This window comes from Rousettus aegyptiacus, unplaced genomic scaffold (genome assembly GCF_014176215.1).
Source record: "Rousettus aegyptiacus isolate mRouAeg1 unplaced genomic scaffold, mRouAeg1.p scaffold_m13_p_9, whole genome shotgun sequence".
Lineage (NCBI taxonomy): Eukaryota > Metazoa > Chordata > Mammalia > Chiroptera > Pteropodidae > Rousettus > Rousettus aegyptiacus.
The window spans coordinates 55,073,885-55,095,165 of record NW_023416312.1 but is presented as its reverse complement, the minus strand read 5'-3'; the positions used below and the strand labels follow the sequence as shown (position 1 = coordinate 55,095,165).

The 21,281-nt window shown below is 34.0% G+C and overlaps 1 protein-coding gene across 7 annotated transcripts in view; it reads right to left on the bottom strand.

Moving 5' to 3' along the window:
• The window catches only part of DIAPH2 (diaphanous related formin 2), a 776,708-nt gene that overhangs the window by 394,648 nt on the left and 360,779 nt on the right, over positions 1–21,281 (bottom strand). For all 7 annotated transcript variants that reach the window (XM_036226378.1, XM_036226383.1, XM_036226380.1 and 4 more), the window contains 2 exons: positions 19,954–20,055; positions 7,651–7,890 (listed from right to left, as the gene is read on the bottom strand). In XM_036226378.1, the coding sequence (XP_036082271.1) occupies positions 7,651–7,890; positions 19,954–20,055 (342 nt within the window). The remainder of the gene's footprint in view (positions 1–7,650; positions 7,891–19,953; positions 20,056–21,281) is intronic.

Sequence of the window (21,281 nt, the reverse complement as noted above, 5' to 3'; positions counted from 1 at the left end):
ATGCATTGAATGATACGTGCCTTAGGATATATAACAAGTAACATATGGGAATGAAAAGATCTCACAGAGAATTATTTCTTTAAAAAAAGAAGTTTAGTGTTCTATAAAATCAAACACGTCTGGACTTGTTGACTTAAGTAATATTAATGCTTGCTGTTTGAAAATTACAAATTTTGGTATATTATTTTATATGATGAACCACAGGAGAGGAAAAAAAAAAACCATGACCCAATTATAGAAACTGAATCTAAAATGTCACCACTAGCATAGTATCACAACGCTGCAACATTTATCTTTAAGCTCAAGAAACTATTCAGTGGTTCTCAATGACGAAAGTCCATTAAGCATAATACAGTAAGATACAATGGACTTAAATATAGGTCAACCATCAAATAACCTGAACAATGAAAATAATTTAAAATTAAGAATGATATCCTGTCCTTATGTCATTCTAGGGTGATGAGTTATTACAGAGGTCAAAAATGGTGAATGTTTTTTGCTTTAGTGTAATATAATGAGGCACATACAAACTCTTAACTTGAAATGTTTGTGTCTACTAGTCATGAATTATGAACAAATGATATAGCGTGTCACTATATTACATGATACCATTTTAAAATGCAAAGTAACATGAAGGAGTGCCTCTGCATTTTGCTGTAGAATTGGATCTTATATCACTGATTACAACCAGTGACTCAGAGAGATTACCAACTGGAAACTCTGGTGCAAATAGCCTCACAGAATGGAAAGTTGGAAAAAAAAAAAACAGAGAGAATGAAGAAAGTTTGGAAAGAGGACCCAACATTTCATCCAACCTCAGACCTGGTAGAGAGTCTCCTTACAGAGGATTTTTCCAAGACAAATTATATCCCTCAAAGCAATTTTCTTTTCAGTCAATTATCAACCACATCGCCCCTCGAATTAAAATAATGCTAAGCACTGTCAGGAAAAAGTATAGTTCAGTGAAGCAAAAGACACCATCAAGTTCTAAAAATAGCTTGAGCCACTGAAACAATGAGTCACAGGAAAAGTTGGATTCTAACTCTGCCTCTGACACTGAGTGATCTCAGGTAAGCCATCTCTCTGGAGAGTAGATCCTCATTCATATAATCTGAGAAGATTAGCCAACCTTACCTACACAATACTTAAATGCTCTGAGAGACTACACATACAAAGCCAAGTGACAGCTCTGTAACTATTCATATTATTGATTTGTGTGTGTGTGTGTGTTGTTTTGTTTTGTTGTTTTTTTGTTTTTGTTTTTGTTTTACAAATATATGGTCTCTACTACCTGGATGTATAAATTTTATTTAGAGGAAGAGAAATTTTCTATTAATATGCCTACAGTTACTTCTAATTCAATTTGAATTTTTTAAAAAGAGAGAGTCCTCATTTTACAAGCTACCAGAGTCAAGAAAATCCACATGTGATTTTCCTCATTTTCAGAACACTGTTAAGTTGTAGAGTTGGTTCTATAACGCTTCATCAAAATGAGCTATGTATCACTATTCTGTTATACTGCAATAAGAGGCACTTTGCTGCAAGGTTTTGGACATAGAAAACCTAGATTTAAGCCAAAATTTGAACATTTAGTAGGTTTTTAATCTTGGAAAATTCACATAAACTCATTGCACTTTAGTTTTCTAATTTTCAAAATTGGGTTAATAATAATTAACCTCCCTGAATCACAAGGAAAGCACTTTATAAACTATAAAAACACACCAACCAAATGTGTGGACTATTGACCAGGATTTATTGATCTTTCCTATGGTCCCTTTCAGTAAATTCCATAGTGGTCATTTTCTAGAATATCTTTGGTTTTAAATAGTCCCATATTTAATTATTAACCCATATTTGAGGATCAACTGCTGGTTTATATTTATAGCAAATAAAACATTTTTATGTTTTTACAAATAAACCATAGTCAACTGTTACACTTGCATGTTCGATAGTTTTTCTGGTAAAAATGTACCTTTTATATCTGTGAGGAACTAAATTTTCTCAGTTAAAAAACATTAACACTTATGCTAAACACTCACAACAAATCCTTTATTTATTCAAACTGCTGAGCTTTCATTCAACAGGAATTTACTGAGGACTTCATATACAATAGACACTGAGGATATAATGTAGAATAAAATAAACATTCAAACGCCATGAGTTGAGTCTCGAAAAAAGAGAATTAAATAGTAACATGTGGACAGTTATAGAACTGTCCTCACAACGTGCAAGGTATTTGTTACGTTTTAAACAAAGAGGAGAAAATGGAGTGTAATTTAGCAGCCAGGGCCCTACCTCTAGGTTCATAACTAAAGTGACCAACTGTCCTGTTTGCCTGGGAGTGTCTCAATTTTAGCACCGAAAGTCCCACAACTCAGTAAAGGCCTCAGTCCTGGACAAACCAGGATAGTTAGTCACTATATCCAGCTTTATGAACCTGACTGAATGGTGTACCCCCACCAAATCCAGGCACCGAAGCCCTACTTCCAATGTGACTGTATTTGGAGGTAATCCCTTAGGAAAGTAATTACAGTTAAACGAGGTCAAAGAGGTAGGGCCTAATCTGATAGTGTTAGTGTCCTTATAAGAGGAAGGGACACCACATCCAGATATCCAGATCTCTCTCTCTCTCTTAAACTCTCTTTTTCCCCCTCTTCCCCCCTTCTCCCCTCTCCCCTCCCCACCCCCAGCTCTCTCTCTGAATAGAAAAAAGGTCTATGGGAGCACCCAGGAAGCAGATGGTTGTCTGCAAGCCAGAAAGAGAGCCCTCATCAAAAACCATCTAGGCTAGCACCTTGACCTTGGACTGTCAAGTCTCTAAAATTAAAACTGTGAGAAAATAAATTTCTGTTGTTTAAGCCACCAGCCTATGGTATTGTTATGGCAACCTAAGCTGACCAATAAACTAACCAAAGTATTTCACTTCTCTGAGCTTCACTTTTGTCATCTGCAGACTGAAGAGGCTAGTCTCGATATATTCTGATGCTAAGATTCTAAGTTTATAAGGGTACAATCCACATTATTTCAGCTAAAAATGCTTAGATACTGAAATTTTTAGAGTACTTAGATACGACTTTTTTTCTTAGGTCTTCTGTAGATTTTCTCTTGGATTACATATTTCCAATTTTTGCTTCCATAGGCAGTAGTCATTTTCCTTACAAATGATATAGTTTGGTAAATTATCTTCTATTTCACAATGCAACTGAACCTATTTCACATTCTTTCTTATGATTTCTATGGGAGAGATGGATGCTTTCCTTTGTATACTTTGAGTGGTGTCTGTAATATTCTGTCACTAATACCATGTGAGGACCTCTACGAAATGAGGCCTTTATATGTTACACATACTTTATATAAATTATGAATCTTAGAAAAAGTAGCACAATTACATTATTACATCAATCCTAATGACAAAGTAAGATATCTAAAGTAAGATTTTCCTCACAGTAAATCTAAATGTTTTCTTCAGGCTCTTCGTATAACACATTTCACATCTGTACAAAAGCACATCATCTTACTGTATCATAATTTATTATGTCTCTCTGTTTAACTACAATGACTAGAAAGCTGTAGTATTGGTGAAGGAGATATTAACTCAAAGCAGAAAAAGCTTTTTGGCTTTCATAAGTTATAAAATAGGCTCTGAATGATTTTCAAAAAACGAATACATAGTTTTGGAGGTAAGGTATCCAAACTAGTATACAAATAACTCAAAATCTTTTTATAACCTGCCTACCAATGTTATCATTTGTTTCCAACATATACTCCATATTCCAGGAAGTATGGTCTTCTAATTATCATCAAACACACGGTTGCTCATAATTGTGTACCATCATTAAAAAGAACTACTACCATCTGTTTAATATTATGGTCTTTCAAAGTAGTCTGACAAAGATCATTTTATTTGACTCTGAAACAACCCTATAAAAATAAACAAGGGTCACTGTATTTCTTCATGTACAAATGAGGAAATGCAAGTTCAGAGAAAGTGACTTAGCCATGAAAATTTTGCTAGTAATTAGCAAAATGGAAGCTAAAATGTAGTTTTTGAGCCCAGTGTTCGCCCATCTTGTAAGGTGATGGCTTCTTTCTTTCATATAACTAAATTCTGCCTATCCTTCAAGATCCTTCTCTTCCAATTTACCAGTACCGCTCATCCCTATGCCCATCACCAAAAATTCTCACCCTTCTCTGAAGTCCTACTAATCTCAATGTAATTTCAATGGCCATTAATTTTCTGTAATCTTCAACAGTGTATTCTCTGACATTACATAATTCTCTGTATGTATACTGTCTGGCTATGCAACTGTACCACAAGCTTCTTGAGATTCCTGTTTGTCTTCTGTATTGTTTGTATCCTCCTGGTGTATCAACCACCTCTTTTGTACTGCCTTTGTTTGAACTTTCCTGATATCACTTCACCTGACACCCTATGCTTGGGTATACCCATCTCTGGTAACATCCCCTGTTAGTGCATGGCCAATCTTCCCCCACAGGTAATCTTGGTAGGTTGTCCCTGTCCTGGAGGTTATCTGTCCTCCCTTGGACAAGGGTTGTTCTTGTAATCCACACTAAGCCAATCAGTTTCTCTTTCTAATTAGAATTTGAATGAAACACAGGGAAAGGAGAAAAATGGTTGGAGCTAACACACCCAAAAGGCAACTTCCTAAAAAGATTTTCTATTAGTTCCTGATCCCTGCATTCTCAAACCTGCGATAGTCCTTGTTCTTTTAAAGACAAAATTCTTCAGCCTCTCCTCAGTTTCTGGATAAGCAACATTATACCCTCTCGATAAATTCCATTTTTTATTTCAATCAGACATTTTCTGTTGCTGACAAAGAAAGATCTTTATCTGATATATCCTCAAAGCTTATTACCTAGGAAGTACTCGGTATTTTTAAATGTTTTGTCTTTATGCATATCATATACGTTATTATATACTGAAAACATAAACAACAAATGACCCTGAGGTGCAACATTGCTATTGGTTAGAATTTTAATAACCAACAGGTAAGTGCGGGCCAAGCTAACAGGGGGGACTCATCTAGCTAGAAACAATTTTTACTGCAGTTCAGCACCTTAATTTGGTAACTCACAAAGAGATAATTCATTGCTGCAAATTAACAAAGCATTGTGTAGTGAGGGTAGTACTTATAGTAATGACATCTTTTAGTGATATTTGACATTTCGGTTAACCCATCTGTTTTCCTGTTCTTCCCAAATATTACAGGAGGCAATTGTGCTCATCCGAATTTTTAATGCTACTTTACTACAAGACACATCAGATAAGTTTAACTGTTTATATCACGGCACTTTTTTAACTAGGTGAATATAATAACATAGTCTATAGCTTCTTGTAAAAAATGGTGGACTGCAGGTTTAAATTCACTGAGAAGGAAAATTATCAGTAGAATAATTTAGGTGGGTAAATGGTATCATTTTAAAAGCACAATCAGTATTCTACAAAGAAAGTTCCTTCTGCTATTTTTTAAGAAAAAAAAAATCACTGAGAAAAATCAATCAAGTAATCTTTTATAAAATAACTGGAATATAACAGCAATTCCAGCTAATCATACATCAGTAGTTAGTTGATTCAGATTTGAAAAGATTACAAACTTAAGCAAACTATTCCTGTGTACTTCAGTAAGTGTCTGTCATTTTAGACATTTACGTCTACTCAGAATCCTTTGTATTCCAGGAACATCCTTTTAATCCTAGATATTATGGGAATATCATGCATGCATATGATATTTCTCTCTCTCTTTTAATAAGTATTTACCTGAAGATAAAACTCTTACTGAAAAATTGGGAGGGGGAGATTTTAAAACATTCTCTCCTTTCTCTTTTAGAACACCTATTACTACTTGATAGTATTTCCCACAAGATTACTTTTTTTAAAAAATTTTATTTGAAGTTGGCAAAAATCTTTATGCCAAATCCTTTGAGTATACCTCTAGCGATAGATGTCAGATCAGCGCTGTGTAGAAGAACTTTCATTTGACAGGTAGATGACAGGAAGAAGCCTCTCTCCAAAATATGAGATGTAACTATAAAATCCTTCTGTGAGATTAATATAATCTTTTGTTCCTGTGCATAAATGACTTATTCATTCTTGCTTCGAAAAAAATAGTTCATGAAATTAATTTGGTGTGAAATTAAGACACTTAAAAAGGTACATATTTATTAATCAGGATATTTTGTTTTAAATGTCATTTTATTTGAATTCAATATGAAATATGTATACGATAGAAATTCTTAATATTTTCTTTTAATTTATGATACTTTCATAATCAACCAAGAATACTTCAAGAGTCACTCACTGTGCATACAGCATATACTCTAAATAAGTATCATCTTGGTAAGAAACAACTTTATTAGTATTCAGTATGTGGTATGCAATACAATACAAAAGTGTCAAATATTTAGTTTTATCCTACAAATCTGGCTATGATTTAGTCCAGTTTATTATGAACATTGTCTCATTCTTTCTGGCATTATCAAATAATTTCACATGTCCCCTGATATCACAAGAAGAGGGAAGAAAAATGTTTTTTTGGCAGAATTTAGCAATGTGGATATCTTTTTCTCTTTCTTTATATCCCACAGAAATAAATCAGGAGTAAGCAAATACAATTCCATTATATATCCTATTATCTACAAATATTATTCGTTATGTCTATCTGAGCTAGAATTACCAGGAGAAAATCATTTTTGATACATATTAAAATGTTTGTCCATGTATATGTAATGCACATCTATTTAATGCATGAATAGAAAAGAAATTTATATCCATTCCATCCATTTCTAGATTTGAGATTCTCATTATAATGTACTTCAAGAACTAAGCACAGTTCTGCAATGTTTTCAGATATGAAAGAAAAAAAATATGAAGAAATGGTGAGATGTCAAATATATATCGCTTGTTTTCAGATTTATTTTTGTCTCCAGCTTTCTTACAGGCCTTCATCTCAGTCTGTTCAGTTTTTTTCTCTGTAACAGATAGATCTTTCCCTTGAATAAGGTAGTTTGCTCTAGTCTAGAAATGGATATACACAAGCACTTGTATGCTCCTCTTTCTTTGTTTACTTTCCACAAAAGTTAAAAATCTCAAAAATGATATATAAAACAGTAGAAAATTAAACAATAAAATGTCACTTGATATTTTAATATTTGGAAATGCACTAGATACCTAATATAAGTTTAGTAACACACTATTTAACAATAAAGAATGTCATTCTCTTAGGGTAGAATAAGCAAAGCACATTCAAAAATAAATTTCTGGCTATTCATCGAATTTCACTCCTCAAATACTTTTTGGAGAGACATAAAATAAGTAAAAGGGACTGAAATACAAGATTGTATCTGCCTTATGAAAGCAAATTTTCTTGATCTACAAACTCCAGTAATATTCGATGAGCCGAGTTCATTACTATACTGCAAAAGAATCTGCACAGTCATGGAGCTTTTACTGAAGTAAGATCTTGAAAAAATCATCTATCTGTTTTAATTGAGATATAATTCACATATGATAAAATTCACCCCTTTTAAAACATACTTTTTTTTTTGACTTATGTACTATTGCTATTTAGAGTGACCTCTCTCATGGACAAAATTATTGTTGTAAATAAGCATTATAAAATGTTATCTTACCTTACAAAGGAAGTTGATCTTAAAACCCAAAGACTGGGCATTTCTTGAGCCTGAGTTCATGTAGTTTCCAACTAGAAGAACTAACTCTAAAAGCTTGTTAAAGCTTTCACTTTTCTTCAGTTCTTCACAGGCAAGAGTTACTGCTATGATGCTTGGCTTGATGTTGTTTATGTGTTCTTCAAACGTGAGTTTAAAAAGAATGCTATTGAGACGGGGCTTCAACATTTTCACTGAGCTCATCTGTAAGATAAGGAATGTTTTATAGGAATAAATATTTAAAGCCAGTTATTTCTCTCTCTAGTGGGGATCATTTTATAGACAATACTGTAAAATTTATGCATAAAATGAGTTCTGTCTGGGATTTAAAAAATATTTTTGTTAGGTTTAGACATTCCAAAAAATATTTTTATCAAAGTTTAAAAAAACTGTTCAGTTTTAAATAACTTAAATCATCTTTACAGCATTAAGATAATATTACTGAAGCTAAACAGTTGCTATTTGTTAACTGCATAATCATTAGTCAACAACAGCATTTAAACTGCCAAAAATCTGCCCCTGAGGCAAACTATGAAAATTTACAAATATGAAATTGAGTTGAGTGAATGTCTGGGTCACAGATCAAAGATGTACATGATGACAGAAAACTACATTTCCTAAAAAATTACCTATTACTATGCTGTTTGAAGTCAGAGAACTAGCTCTGACTGAGCATTTAATTATTTTTAAACCTATGATTTCTATTCATAATATATGCAAAATATTTATATATGCTCTAAAGAATTTCACCTACTTAACAGAATGTTGATGTTCAATAATTAGGTTATGGTAAAATCACATGAACTTACTTTTAAGTACATTATTCAAGAATTACATATTGGTTTTCTTCAAAACAGTTCAACTTGGGTTTTCATTACTTGTTTCACAGTATTGGTATATATTTTCTATTCCTTATGGTATAGCTCCTATACCATAAGACTATAGTCTTTAATTTCCTATAACTCCAAAACATTTCACTAGTTTTCACTCACCAAATGAATTCTGGGAGAGAGGGGGAGGGAGGGGGAGTAGACACACATGGCCATATATAAACACACACAATGAAATGAAATTATTAACAATTCTAATTATATTTATTTTCTGCTTTTTGAATACAAATATCAGGCACAGATTAGGCACTGAGATACCTGTAGAGAATGTGAAAAAAAAATTGAGAACATAAACAAAACTTTTAAGCTACAAAAGCAGCAAATGAGCTGTTGAATAGAGCATATCTGTTCTAATATAAAAGGAAGGCATAGTCCATCATTTTTTAAAATGAACTTCTTCATTAACCATGGGTGTCTGCCTCTCCAAAGATTTACCTTTGCCTTCTGCTAACCCCCTATATGCTTTTGTGATTTTATAGACATATCAAAGTATGCTGGGAATATCTACCTGTTACTATACTTACGTAAGTCTTATCACTAGCTGTTTGATATGGCCAGGGTAATATTATGCAAACCATCCTACTTTTCCTTCAGTGCTCACATGGTAAGTATAAGACACACCACCTTCTCACAAAAGTTCCCAATATAGCCTAAAACTGAAAACTATAGCTAGTGATAAAACCAGCACTTGATTCTAGATGGGTAAACAGAAAACAAGTGCTGGAAAGGTTCACTGAAGGCAGAGAAAACTTTAAATTCTTATGACTGCAATGAAGGCTTCACAGTAGAGGCATATAAATGGATAAAGAAACAGAAGGACAAAGGGAGGAAAGAGAGAGGGAGATGGAGGGGGAAGAAAGGAGAAAGGAACGAAGGGAGAGATTGAGACTGAGATAACAAAGTGAGGCCAAAAGGAAGGTGTAGAAAGAAAGAAGGGTGTAAGAAAAGGTTTATAGGTTAGGAATATATGAGGTATGTACCTACGGGCAGAATTGGGGCCAAAGTATTTGAACGGTGGATGTAAAGGCCACATAATCGGAAGCAAATCACATCAAAGTCTGTGTCTCCATGAACCTGCAAATCTCCTTCTGTATGTTTGTGTGTGAATCTAAGTTTCTAATTGTGTTTTTCTGCCTTTTTTTATTCCTCTGCCACTGACTCCAAATTTCTCCCCATTTTATTTTTTCCTTTCCTGTCACTGGTAACTGGCCACCATTAGCACAGAATCATGTCCTCTATCATTTTATATATTTAGGGAATAGTTTTTTAGTCTCCCTGTTGGTTGAAAACTCCTGAACTAGGTGCTAGCCTTATAAAGCATGACTAGAAGGGCAGGTAAGTGGTGACTAGCACCTCTGGTCTTCTGGTCTTTCCCATCTGTAAAGTAGGGGAAATTCCTGATGATTAGACAGGAGCCAAATAAATGATCCAGAAATATTGCCTTCTTTTTTTTGTCTACCTCTAGAGTTGTAGAAAGGTAGGGTAAAGGGTACAAGATCTCCAAAAAAAAAAAAAAATTGGCTACTATCCAAAAAAAAAAAAGCATTTAAGTGAACTTGATTCACCATACTCTCAAATTCCAAATAGTGTATTTTACTAATAACAAAGACTATTAACTTCCTGTTATGAAAGCTCCAAATCTTGGTTTCATATTCAAATCATGGTAAACACAATGCAATTTAATACTATTCCTCATCTACATTTTAACCTGAAGAATTTCTTAGAATTGTCTCTTAATTTCATGTTCACCATTGAAGCTTAAATTTTATGTAATTCAAGGTTGAATTACTAAAATAGACTGTTTAAATGTGATCCCTCCAGCCTTCTCCTCTAAATTCTTGCATAAATGGTAAAATAATAGTTCTGTGGTAGGGAAAAAAATACTGCTTTCTTGACATTTTGAGTTTTATGTATTATTCCAATATCCAGTAGCATTGGGAAATTCAGTACTTAAGTTTAAGAGGAGATAAATATTGCAGTTGGTAGATTTAAAAGTTATTTGAATAGACGTCGTGGAGGTAAGGTCATTGATGAGAATATATAGAGAAAAGAGTCAAAGACTGTACCTTGTATAGCACCTAGCACAAGATCTTGTGTAAATTATTATTTGAATATTTGCTGATTGTTTTTAAAAGCACTCCTTAGCTCAGGGGTCACCAACCACCCCCTACACCACGCTACCATGGACCAGTACCAGGTCCATGGCCTGTTAGGAACAGAGCTGCACAGCAGGAGGTGAGCGGCAGGCAAGAGAGCGAAGCTTCATCTGCATTTGCAGCCGCTCCCCAGCGCTAGCATCATCACTTCAGCTCCACCTCAGATCATCAGGCATTAGATTCTCATAGGCACACTAGTATCTGGTTCCAAAAAAGTTGGGAACCACTGCCTTAGCTGACTAACCATTTTCAGATCTCTGAAGTAGAACAGATAGATTGTGTATCGAACAAAATTAACAGAATATAGTAATGTTTTACTGTGCTCAAAACAATGTCTTCAGATAAGATGTCACACCAGAAATGCTAGAGAATTAACTTCGTTGAAAAGTCTGATTTCAGAAGAGGCTGTACAGTAGAGGGGGAGTCAGAGTTGTCTTTCGGTCTGGAAAAAATGTAATTCATTTACCCTCTAGAACACGGTTTGGCACATAGCAGGTAATAAATATGATAGGTGATTAAAAAAAATAATTATAAAACGAATGAATGAATGAACATATTCATTCATACAAACAGGAACTCCAATATCAGCAAAGGGCTGGATTGGAAAGAGGATGCCTAGTGTGAAAAGGTATAGTAGCCTGATGCGAGGTAGGAAAAAGGTATCCCATGGAAGGCAATTTGCTAGCATATGGGTCATTCCAATTATACTGCCCAGGCTCAATCTTAGCCCAAATTCAGAGCCCTTATAACTTTTTGGAAGGGTAGTTTTGACATAAAAATTTCCCTAATCCCCAGAGAGGGAGAGAAACCATTTTCTGAATTTTCCAGACCCATATGTAAACTGTAGTTAAAGAAACAGGAACTTCTAAGTTACACAGACCTGGACTTGAACTACAGTTTTGTCAATTTGTAATTGTACTACTTTTAGTGAACGTTACCTGATGTTTCTGAGACTTTATTTCCTCACAAGTAAAATGTATCCTTTAAGTAATTCATGCAAGTTGCAGTAAGACTTAAGTGACATACTATGAGCACACTCCTGTCGTAGTAGCTGACACAGTGTAAGTACTCTAGGACAATAGCTATTGTTGTTATTACCCTCTTTACTCATCCTCAGAAATTCTCAGGTAGAAGGAATCATGATCCCTGATTGTTCCCCTGAATCTGAGGAAAAGTTTCTCTTATTTAAAAGTAAGAAATGTGTGTTACCGGGGATTTGGCGAAGAACAGTGCTTATTATCTATTGAATACACTGTAAATATTGTGCTCTGCTCCCTTTAGCCAGCTTAAATTCATAATAATTTACTATTAGAAATGCTATTACTGAAAATGTGTTATTATAAAATCAAGACCCTATGGAGGATGTGACACTATATTGGGTGCGTCTCTTGACAAGAACCACAAATCAGGTCATACTAACAGAATTTGCCGCAATTCTAAGCATACATTTTTATGAATATTCCAGGGTACACTGATAGACAACAGTTGAATCTCCATTAGAGGATTTGGTATGTAAGGAAGTGTCTTGGATTAGAAATAATAGAAAGCACTGAGCAACATCCCCAGCCACAGATAAAATTATTAAAAGGCTCATGTCTCATAAAGGCATTTGAGCACACCTAAGTGATATAAGTAAATACAACAAAAACTCGCTTCAAATGTATGTTCATTTTCAGTTGTGGTCCCTTGAAGCATTTTAGCTGACTGGCATCCTTTGTTTTATAATTCATTCCTTGAAGTGATGTAGGAGGTTGACCATGGTGTTATATTATGTAAGGGATTTATTTGTGTTATGAGGTACTTGTTTATCAAATCACATCAAGCAGCTATCATTTCTTCAGCTGATCTGTACTATATTAAAAATGCATTGACAGCTTTAGTGAAAGTAGCTATAAGTGGGTTATTTCCCCGAAGAGTTAGACACAATTTTATTTACATAATTTGAATTATACACATTCCACTACCTATATAGCTGGTGAATATTGATCTACTGCCAAACTACCAAAATAATATAGAGAGAAAGAAAAAAGGAACAAGTATAAAAATGATGTGTGAGAGAGGAGGTGGCCACACCTCCCTCCTGCAGTCACATGTCGCTTGCCTTTAAGGTTCTTTCTATCATCCTCCCTTTTTGCACTGCTAAGAAACACACCTTCAACTACCATCATATCTGAGCATAACTGATCTTCTGGTCTCTTCAAAATATAATGTTAAGACTTCAATAGGATTAACAGATACATTTGCAACAAATATACATTTGTTACAAAGTGCTTTCTCCAAACAGTTAAATACGATTAGATGCCATTGCGCATTGAACATACGGAATAATTTTGTATCAGAATAATTTTGTAAGATTATGAAAATGAAGTCAGACTATAGATGGGCGGACTTAAGTTAGACAGCAGGCAGAACTGCCTATAAAAGTTGTGAGATCCAGACTCAATGACTGAGCAAAACTCTGCCTGGTAATATGGAAATAAAATGGGGACACCTGTGATTCTCTGCTAAAAAGAAATTTTTCTTCTTATTCTCTTTTAATAATAACCTCCTCAGGGGCAAGGTTTCTCCTGCTCATGGCTGTACTTTCTTCTGTACACCAAGTACCCGACCTGGACAAAATAATCAATTCAAGTGTACCTGCTACATAGAGTCAATGGCAAATGCTTATATATTAGATGCCAAAAGAGATGAGAGCCATAGTTAATCTATAAAATGAAGCTTTGAAAAAAGAGTGTTGAAAACTGACTCGATAACAGAAAAATAAAGATGTGTTGATAAAAAAAATATATTTGCCCCAAAGATAGTGATATATGGAAATTATGCATCAACAAATGTCTACTCGTCTGGTCTGTAAGAGAACACAGTAACAATGTCTGTCCCGAAAGACATTATAAACTCAGAAGAATCATACTAAGAATTTGAGCAAGGATTTCAAAACATCTTTCTGAAAACAACTGTTTGAGGCCAAAAACGTCCATGAAAACATTGACTATGCTGCTACACTGTTGTATTAGGGGGAAGGGTTAATTTTTGATTTTTTAATTAAATGAAAAGCAATCAATAGTAAAATTGATTGACATCCATAGACTTAATCTGAATACTCACTTTTCAGGTGGTTTTATTGTACTTATTTTATTGCAAAAACTGATGGAAATAAATTAATCCTGTCACAAAATGGATTACTATGAAAAATTAATGAACTAAAAAGGAATATGAATACATGGATTTGGAAATGAATCATAGGGAGTTTTCTTTTGCCTTATCTCAAATTAAACCAGCTTTTTTTCAGATAAAATAAATGCACACAAAAGAGCTAACATTCATATTTAAAGAAAGAATGAAAACAGAAACAATCAAGGTATTACATTCCAAAATGCTGAACATTGAATAAGCACAGATAAAATAAAGAAAAATGTGATTTTCCCAATGAATATGCAAACCTGAATAATGATTTAATGTTAATGGAATAGAGGAGCTAAAATTTCCCATCCAAAGTAATTGCCTTTGATGATATGTGGGAGAAAATAAAAACCCTTTTAAGAATGTCCTTTTCACCTGGTTAAGCTATCTTGAATACAGCTCATAAGCTCTTATATATTTTTTTTTAAATTAGAAAGCATGCCGACTTTATAGTTGTACTTCCAACCATAGGCATTAATCTAAATCTACTCCTCTTTCCTTCATATATTTGTGTAGAAAAAGAAAAAAAATAAGTGTGCTGTTAGCAATATCACATAATCTGTGCTTTTCATTATAAATGTTTTTATGCATAGGGCTATCTCAACATCTTTTTCCTAGGTAATAACTTTAGAATATTTTAATTGAAAAATATAGGGTAATTTTGAAGTCAGAAAAACAAAGTCCCGATTACTAAGAGAACTAATTATTGCATTCTTTTTCTTAGAAGATGAGTTAGTTTAATAGATATACACAGTATGGTTCTATATTCTCAGTGCAAGACAAGTGGGAATTTCCAAAACTCTGAGGATGGAAAACAGCAGAGCTGCAAACACACTCTGAAGAGTCTAAAAGTTCCTGCTGGGGGTTCTAACTGGCAGAGCTTTCAAAGGTCTGTGCTTTTTCTCTGGGAAAGGTACAGCACAAAATTACAAAGATGTACCAGATTCAATTCTGTGGGAGGCAGGTTGGAAGACAAGTCAGTGGGAAGCTATGCAGCCAATCTAGCCCCTTAATGAAAAGGATTATTGATCATAGGAGGTGTGGGAACTAGCATTTCTCTCTTATCAGGAGGTCTGCCTCTAGACAGAGGAAAGGTCCCTGGATTTTTTTGTTTTTTTCTTTTTACTTTTTCTCTTTTTTGGGTTTCTTTTTAACTTATTATATGTGAATACAAGCAAACCCATGATGTGGTTGCTGAAAAAAACCAAAAAGTTTAGAGAAAGCTTTATAGTCCAGTCACTGTCTCAGACATGTTTATTTCTTTCTAAGAGTCAAAACCATATTTTCCCCCCAGTTTTGCAAATTTTATTGTTTTTTTTTTGTTTGATGATGATGATTTTAACGAATCATGCAGGAGTAATATCATTTCTGGCATGTCTAGCCCTAACTGATATGATTCTGTTTTTATCATCCAGGCAGTTATATAATAATGCAAACTCTACCGGGCACTGGTAAGGGTTATAGGAATAAAATCAGGAAAGAGTATTTATTGTTAAAGAACAGAAAAAAAAAAGTGCTTTGTGAGAATTTAATAGGGAGACCTAATTTTGACTGATAGGTAAGTGAAGACATGACCAGGAGAATGAAATTTAAGCTGAGACACGAAGAACAAGCAGGAGAGAGGTAGGCAATGAGTGGGAGTAACAGGGAGTCTCATGCGTAATGGGCCAGAGGCAGGAAAGAGTATGATAAATTTAAAAAAACTGAAAAGTCAAATATAATGTGGCTGAGGCATAATGAGTAAGAAGCCAAACAGCGGGAGATAAAAGTAGGAAAAGTGGCAACTTGTGGTAAGGAGTTTATATTGTTGCCTCAGTGCCATACAACACACTGATGCTTTAAGCAGATAAATATTATGAGGCAACATGAATGCACTCTAGAAATGTCACATCAAGGGCTGTGCTGAGACTGATTTGGAGAAGGGCAAAAGTGTAAATAGCGAAAACAAGCTAAAAGTATATAGTAATGGTTAAAGGGAATGATAATGTTGGCTTTGGGCTAAGGTGGTGACAGCAAAGATAAGCGGACTAGATCTGATGTACATTTTTGATGCAATTAGAAAGTAATTAATGACCTCTCCTAGATCAGTGCCTTATTTAAGGCAGAATTCTGATTGCTGTTTGTTGAAGTTAAGGAAGTAGACAGCTAAAGGAGACTAATGTTTGAAAGAACTGCTGTTAGGACATGGAGAGAGGTAAGTCGGTATCAAGGGACCTCAGGGCCAATGAAGGATTTTTATTCATCCATCTACCCAGCTATCCATTCATCAGTTTTTAGGCAAGGAATGACTGAAGATGATTGTTGTTGTTGTTGTTGTTTTCTAAAAAGAAAGACAGAGTGGAGACTGACAAAATGAAGAGGCAATAGGATAACAGAACTAAAATAGGTGGAGATAATAATGCCCCAAACAGAGATAAGTAAATTAGCATGTAGTAGAGCATCTTACACATACAGCACATACAGCACATACACACCCATCCCAGTACAGGACAGTGGTTAAAAGCATAGTCTATGAAATCAGGCTGCCTGGATTTGAATTTTGCATCTACTATTTACTATGTAACCTTGGACAAGTTCTCCAGCTTGCCTTGGCCTCGGTTCCCTAATCCATAATATGACACTAATAACAGTGTCAGTCTCACAGAGTGGTAAGGAATATATGAGATACTGCATGCAAAATTGCTTAGCACGGTATCTGACAAAGTAACTCCTCAATACATTTTATGTTTCTATCACTAATAATAACAAGAACAATATTAGACATATTAAATAAGGTATCCCTCTTGCCGGGTTTGATAGAGAATAAGTTAATAAAAGATAGGGGTAGAGATAACTTTTTAGGTAGAAGAGATATTAGAAGTTCTGAAGCCTAAGTGTTTTCCCATTTCTCTGGTGAGTAAGAAATTAGGTTGTTTGTAGTAAGTGAAAAGAACGAGGAGTGGAGGGATAGAAGACTGGAGGAGAACAGGTAAGAAATGGTATAGCTGCTATGAAAAAATGAAAGACTATTGAATAGAAACAAGTAAGAAAAAATGCTGAAATGGCAATGAGTCCCACTGAGGTAAAATCTAAAATGTCATAAAGACACCAATTCACTGAGCACACCAAAGAGTGTGTAGGAAGATATAAAGCCACAGAGGCAGAGGCAGAATGAGAATGCTAAAGAGCTCAAGTTTTATTCTGTAAAATCTGGGAGACAATGAAATTTTTTGATACAGATATATGATGAAGAGGTTTTAAGAAGACTACAGTAATAGCTTTGATGGAGGAAAAGAGAAGCAAAACTATCAGTTTGGAGCCTCTCTCATCAGTGCAGATGATTCTACACATTTGCAAAGTTGCCCTAAATGCAGGCTGTGGATAAATTTTAAGGGTTAAAGGTATTTGGGTATACTCACAGAGAAGTATATTTCATTTCAGCATAGAATAGGAGAAATATGTTTTACCATAATTTTTACTTTTACAAATCTAAAATATGCTACTTTAAATCAGAAGCTCACATGTGGGTTTAATAACTGTCCTATAATTCAATAAACATTTATCTATTTCCTATTGTAGATAAAATATTGTCCTAAGCACAGCAAAGCATGCACACTTAAAAAACTAAAGCACAGCATTATTTCAAATTTCTTTTGGCTAGATACAAGGTTATCTAAACTTTATTTGGCAAATACTGATTGACACTGCCTTAGAAAATTTATATATCATAAACTACTTTATAATGTCTTTGACTTTTTTTCCCTGCAGGCACGTAGCTAAAGATGGTAAGAGTGAATAAGACGACCAGGTGACTTCATGCACACAGCCCCAGAATTATTTATGGTTATGTGCATAAACAAGAAATATCTTCCATTTTCTATTTTGCTTTTAGTTCAGAAGGTATATTGCTTTTTATGTCCCCAAACTTCATTTCCTCAGTGTAGTACCAAGGATATGCCTCTTGAAGGACTTGCTTGGCAAACTAATACATCTTCCAAGATAAACTGCATTCAAAAAAAATGGCTTCAGAGAAATTCTGTAGTGTACCTACTGTAAAACTCATAACCATCATGATACAGCTGAATTCTCAGATGGTACATAGCCTAGTTTCAATTATAATATGAATTCAAACAGCTTAGGTTTCAAGTGTGGACTTTGGTCTGGAAAATTTTATTATTTCATATGGCACTAAAGTGTTGTTATTTAATTAATAATATCCAACCAGTTAGTTGATTGATTTACCTAACTCAAAAATGAGAGAAATATCTGCTTCTGGTACATTTACATGCTCTCTCAAATACCAAATATACATTCCTGATTTGCTTTTCAAGGATTGGAAAGAATCCTCCTACATCACTATATGCAATGCCATATCTGAGAATTAATAAAGTCTAAATATGGGCAAGCAGTTAATGATTTTTAAAATTCAAAAGACCAAACCAGATCAATTCGAATACATTACGATTAAAAAAGTTATCCTCATACATTGCTGGTGGGACTGCAAATTGGTACAGCCACTATGGAAAACAGTATGGAGGTTCCTCAAAACACTAAGAATTGATCTACCATATGATCCAGCAATCCCTCTACTGGGTATTGACCCCAAAGTCTTGAAAACCTATATCCATAAAGATATTACATACCAATGTTCATAGCAGTATTGTTCACAGTGGCCAGGATATGGAAGCAATCGAACTGTCCTACGATACATGATTGGCTAAAGAAGCTGTAGTAATATACACAATGGAATATTACTCAGCAATCAGAAGAGATGAAATACTGACATTTGTGACAACATGGATGGACCTTGAGATAATCATGCTAAGCAAAATAAGCCAGACAGAAAAAGTTGAACATCACATGATATCACTTATATGCAGGATATAAACCTAAAAGCAACAAATGAACAGGACAAACAAAGAATCATGGACATGGACTATAGACTAGTGGTTACCAGAGGGTAGGGGGTGAGGGAGGAGGAGGGTGAAGTGGGTAAAGAGGATCAAATATTTGGTAGCTGAAAGAAACTGGACTTTGGGTGGTGAACACACAATAGAATATACATATGTCAAATGATAATGTACACCTGAAAATTTTATAATTGTATTAACCAAATGTTACCTCAATAAACGTAATTTTTAAAAAGTTAGAAAAAACAGGTTATAAAATATTTTGGATGAAGGAAACACAGTGTTTGACTATTAGGACTGATCGTAATTTTAAGTCTTACTAAGCAAATAGAAAATGGTCAAGAAGCCAGGGTAAAGCTGGTAGCTGTACTACAACTGTTTATTCATACAGACAGCAAACTTGTAGCGAATACCTAAATCAAAAAGCTTTTTATCTAAGAAATAAATAAATCACCATGCCCTCTTTCCCACTATTTTTTGAGGCAATTATTTGAATAGCAGGTTTGAGAAGTACTTAAAATATATAACTACATTCTTTAATATATAATTTTTACCTAGTCATCTTTTGTACACCTTAAAATAAAGAGGGGATAAAGAAACATAATACATTTTGATAATGATATAACCAACCACACTAAAGCATGATGTGTATTTGAGCTTTTCTTTCCAGCTGAAACAGTGTATTTAAAGCTTTCCATAAATTAATGACTCTATAGGAAATATGAACATTCTTGTGCTTTTTCTGACATAATATATACCACAGAGTCCCTAGAATATTTATCTAGTTATTACCCTTTTTATTAGCCTAAATGTGGGGGGAGGGGGTAAATGCTGACATCAAGATCTAAATACAAGTAAAAATAGACAATACAATAATATATATATACTATTTTTCATATAGTAATAGGATTAAATATAGACTCTGGTATGGAGGAGTTTTCATGAGATAGTTTGAAATATTTTATAGAATGTAAATTTTAATTTCTTCATTTTTCAATATTATGACAAATGATAGAAAAACAAAGGATGTTATTCTGAAGGCCAATATTATATTAAATTATGTTATTATACAGTAAAAAAATCAACAATTAAAATTCTTTTCACTGTTTCTGACAAGCGTTACTTCCAAGTTGACATATGCTAGATACGTACCACAACTCCAAATTGTTCAGGCTCACAAAGGTCATCATATTCACTTTTCAGCTGTGCTAATTCATTGAGCACCTTCTGCTCAGGAAGGTGTTTTATAAGGTTCTAAAAAGAAATGAGTATAAAAATTTAGCATTTTATTAGTAGAATTATTAAGCATGCATTAACAACTCTAAAAGTGATCAAATAGGTCAGTATATAAATTTCGGACTGTGGTTCTGTTAAAGTACCAGGGTTTCCACACTTTCTTCCTACAAACTTAACCAAAAAATGAACTATAATTTAATGCGAATAAACATATAAATATATCTGATTACTATGTGCTATGGCATATAAATGTTATATAAAAAGATCATATAGCATAAATGGCATGATATAGCAACAAATTGTCTAAACTTCTTGGACTTAAATATATAATTTTAGAATTTATTTTCTATCATGATAATTAGTCAATCCATATAGAAAACAGAAAAATACTATGTAGAAATTAACTCATGCAATAATAATAATAATAATAATAATAGTAAGTCAACTCTTCATAATTGGCAAAATTTGAAATCCTTTTCAATCTTATAAACCACCTTAAGCCTGAAAAACCAATCTCTAATTATTTACAATATCTATATTTAAATACACAATGTATTTTTACTTTAATGGACAATCAGCAAAAGTAATGCATGCTCAAATCTAATGTATAAGGTAATCAAAACTCATTAATTTTTCTCAGCCTAGTTCACCTTGGATTTTGGTACAGTTCTAATTATCACTACATTAACCTGCAAACAACCTTTAAGGGACTTGTATGGGATTTTAAAAAAGACATATGAACAGAAGGCAAGCAGGAAAAAAGATTTAAGAAAGTAGGGTTGACACAGAATGGAAGAGAAGGAAGTTCCAGGGATTGGTGCTTCCAATAAAGCAAACACAGAGCTGGAAAGAGTGATTTAAAAAACTATTTCAGAATTCTGGGTCCTGATTAATACTTACAAAAAAATAAGTATTTCATGAACAGAAATACTGCTGTTCTCTGGTAAGAGAATGACATGCACAAAACAAATACTATTTTCCATTCCTCAGCACCACTATGACAATAGTGCCCAAGTTCTTGGAGGGGCTAGCTGATACCAAGGTAGGCAGGAGGGACCTTGTGGGGCCGTACATTTTGGTTGGTTTGGCAGCTCTCTAATGGACCAGTGAATATGTTTCCCTTGGTTTCAATCCTTTCAAGCTGCAGCAGCTTCCTCTAATGGCATCTACCAGAAGATTTAAATACATAAAAATGTCTTTCCTGCTTTTTGGAACCAAACATTAAAGGAAATCTTTGTTAGATC